This window comes from Brugia malayi (genome assembly GCF_000002995.4).
Source record: "Brugia malayi strain FR3 genome assembly, contig: Bm_v4_Chr4_scaffold_001, whole genome shotgun sequence".
In the NCBI taxonomy this organism is placed as follows: Eukaryota; Metazoa; Nematoda; class Chromadorea; order Rhabditida; family Onchocercidae; genus Brugia; species Brugia malayi.
In genome coordinates, this window is record NW_025062478.1 from 12,299,213 (window position 1) to 12,302,690 (window position 3,478).

Consider the following 3,478-nt stretch of genomic DNA (forward strand, 5'->3'; position numbering starts at 1 on the left):
CAGCTTTGATTCTATTGTTAAATTAATTAATTTATGCTGCATGTTCGATTATTTAAATTTTTAAAGTTCATTTAATTAATTTTATAATAATAAAAAAAAATGATAAAAAATGAATTGCTTAAACATTGATCATTTCAGTAAATCGATAAATGACACTATAAAACTATATTCATTTAATATTGGAAACTTTATTTATATTTTTTGCTGTAATTAATTTTTAATTGAAATAAAACTTATAAGATAATTGATAAATAAAAAAGCCTACAAAAGAGTTTTGTGGAAAATCATAAATGCGCAATTGTCTTTAACCTTTGAAAATAATAATAAATACTGATCCTATATTTCATACTTATACTTTTCATCATATGAAATGAAATAATTCTGAAATAGAGCAGTTCCAAGAGTAACAAGCCAGCTAAGGTAAACACACATCCCTATCTTCAGTCTGTACTTTTTGTATTATTTGTCCAGCCTTGTACCCACACATACATACATGCACACACATACACACTAGTAGTGTTTGAGTTTGTCACCCGAAGAACAGGAAACGATGACAGAGTATGACACTTCGTTTTCGTTTGTTTTCTTTCATTTTCATATTATCGTTCTGTTATCTATCAGTTTGCTATCATCAAGTTTGATCTCAATGTTCACTAAATATACTATACCTTAATATGATAACAATTAATTAAGTTTAAAAGTATAAATGTCGTATTCAGTGATAGTTATACATTCGTACAATTCTTATATATTATTTAGTAATTGGCTAAAGAATTAGCAAAAAATTCTCATTCTGAAAACTTGAATTACTTATTTACATTCTTTTCTGTTCTCTTTGCTTATTTGCTATTAGCTAAATAGTAAGATAACCCATTTTCAACACTTTCAAAAATTTAAAACCTTATTCAACTTTTTGCAAAAAGTGTAACATTAACAAATAGATAGATAGATATTCGATTACAGTGAAAAAAACCAGTAACTATCCGATAATGATTGCATAGGAGATTGAGAAGAATAGTGAAGAGAAGTTGATGAATAGTAAAATGATAAAAGACCGGAAATTTTTTGAGACGAGACTAGCTGGTGATGAGTTTGTGCAACGAGAGTGTTCGTCGTCTGTATCGAAGGTTTTTTTTTTTTTTTTTGCATACAGGAAAATGTGCAAATGTCCGGATGAATGCCCATTTGACAAACATTGAGCAGTAGGAAAAAAAAAAAGAAGAAAAAGTATATACATATATATGTATGTATATTATAAAGCTGAGAATTTTCATAGAGTTTGAAAGCGCGAAATGATCCAACTATCAACCATCCAACTATCAACCATCCAACTATCAACCATCCAACTATCAACCATCCAACTATCAACCATCCAACTATCAACCATCCAACCATCCAATTATCAACCATCCTACCATCCAACTATCAACCATCCAACTATCAACCATCCAACTATCAACCATCCAACTATCAACCATCCAACCATCCAATTATCAACCATCCTACCATCCAACTATCAACCATCCAACCATCCAATTATCAACCATCCTACCATCCAACTATCAACCATCCAACTATCAACCATCCAACTATCAACCATCCAACTATCAACCATCCAACTATCAACCATCCAATTATCAACCATCCTACCATCCAACTATCAACCATCCAATTATCAACCATCCTACCATCCAACTATCAACCATCCAACTATCAACCATCCAACTATCAACCATCCAACTATCAACCATCCAACTATCAACCATCCAACTATCAACCATCCAACTATCAACCATCCAACTATCAACCATCCAACTATCAACCATCCAACTATCAACCATCCAATATCAACCATCCAACTATCAACCATCCAACTATCAACCATCCAACTATCAACCATCCAACTATCAACCATCCAACTATCAACCATCCAACTATCAACCATCCAACTATCAACCATCCAACTATCAACCATCCAACTATCAACCATCCAACTATCAACCATCCAACTATCAACCATCCAACTATCAACCATCCAACTATCAACCATCCAACTATCAACCATCCAACTATCAACCATCCAACTATCAACCATCCAACTATCAACCATCCAACTATCAACCATCCAACTATCAACCATCCAACTATCAACCATCCAACTATCAACCATCCAACTATCAACCATCCAACTATCAACCATCCAACTATCAACCATCCAACTATCAACCATCCAACTATCAACCATCCAACTATCAACCATCCAATTATCAACCATCCTACCATCCAACTATCAACCATCCAATTATCAACCATCCAACCATCCAACTATCAACCATCCAACTATCAACCATCCAACTATCAACCATCCAACTATCAACCATCCAACTATCAACCATCCAACTATCAACCATCCAACTATCAACCATCCAACTATCAACCATCCAACTATCAACTATCCAACCATCCAATCATCCAACTATCATCCATCCGTTCATCCGTCCGTCCTTCAAGAACATTTGGAGCCAAAATTGATCAGAAGCATTAGAACTATGTAAACAAAAAGTAAAAATGCAATAAGCGCATATGTAGGCATTCATTCATTCATTCATTCATTCATTTTTCCTCTCTTAGTTGTTTCGTAATGCATTTAAAAAAATAGAAAAAAAAAAAAAGATTATATTATCTTTTTTCTTTATTTCTATATATTACCAATTTTTTTTTTCAAAAATTTCAACATTATTTCAATTATATTTTCATTCAACTATCTAATTAATTAGTTAATTAATTAATTAATTAATCTATCTAACAATTAACCAATCTTTTGTGTTTATCAATGAAAATAACACCTGTAACTGTAACATTATCGATGATAAAATTACAATTGGTAATTATCACATTTAATAGTGCTGCTGAAAACTTATGTTTTTTATAACATAAGTAAATAAATGTAAATATCATTAGTACAATATCAGTAGCAATAAAAAAAAAAGTTTAAAACTGAATAAATCTATCATCTATTTCTTTTATTCTCTGTCAATACTATTCTATTTTTGTTTTCTCTAGAATTTGAATTTTTTTTTTTTTAAGACAACATTGACATATGATAGAATAGAATAGCTCTGGGCGTTCATATTTCAACTGGTATTTGAAACAAAAATCATTGATGTAAATGAATTTCAATCAAATTTTAAGCATACCATTTTAAATGTGAATTTCTTTCAAAATTACTATAAATGATACTATTGGAATATTTTTTTTTTATTGTTTATGTGGCCACCTGGGAATTTAATTCCATGGACTTTTTCTTTTTGGCGCTGATTCCATTTGAAAACCATTGTTTTCTTTTCACCTTGAAATTTTGCACTTTGATCAGAACAGTCTTAAAAAAAAAATTAGAAATCAATCTTATCAACACTAATGCTAGTTTCATTATCTGCTAATTTAAATTCAATGATATGAAATGAAGTGATAAAGAGTT

The 3,478-nt window shown here is 30.7% G+C and overlaps 1 protein-coding gene across 1 annotated transcript; it reads right to left on the reverse strand.

Moving 5' to 3' along the window:
* Positions 1 to 1,516: 1,516 nt before the first annotated feature.
* Bm17832 (Uncharacterized protein) lies at positions 1,517 to 2,260 on the reverse strand (the record flags this gene model as incomplete). The annotated part of the gene is made up of 2 exons (XM_043082523.1): positions 1,517 to 1,619; positions 1,689 to 2,260. The coding sequence occupies 2 exons, from the start codon at positions 2,258 to 2,260 to the stop codon at positions 1,517 to 1,519; spliced, it is 675 nt and encodes a 224-aa protein (XP_042938457.1).
* Positions 2,261 to 3,478: the final 1,218 nt, after the last annotated feature.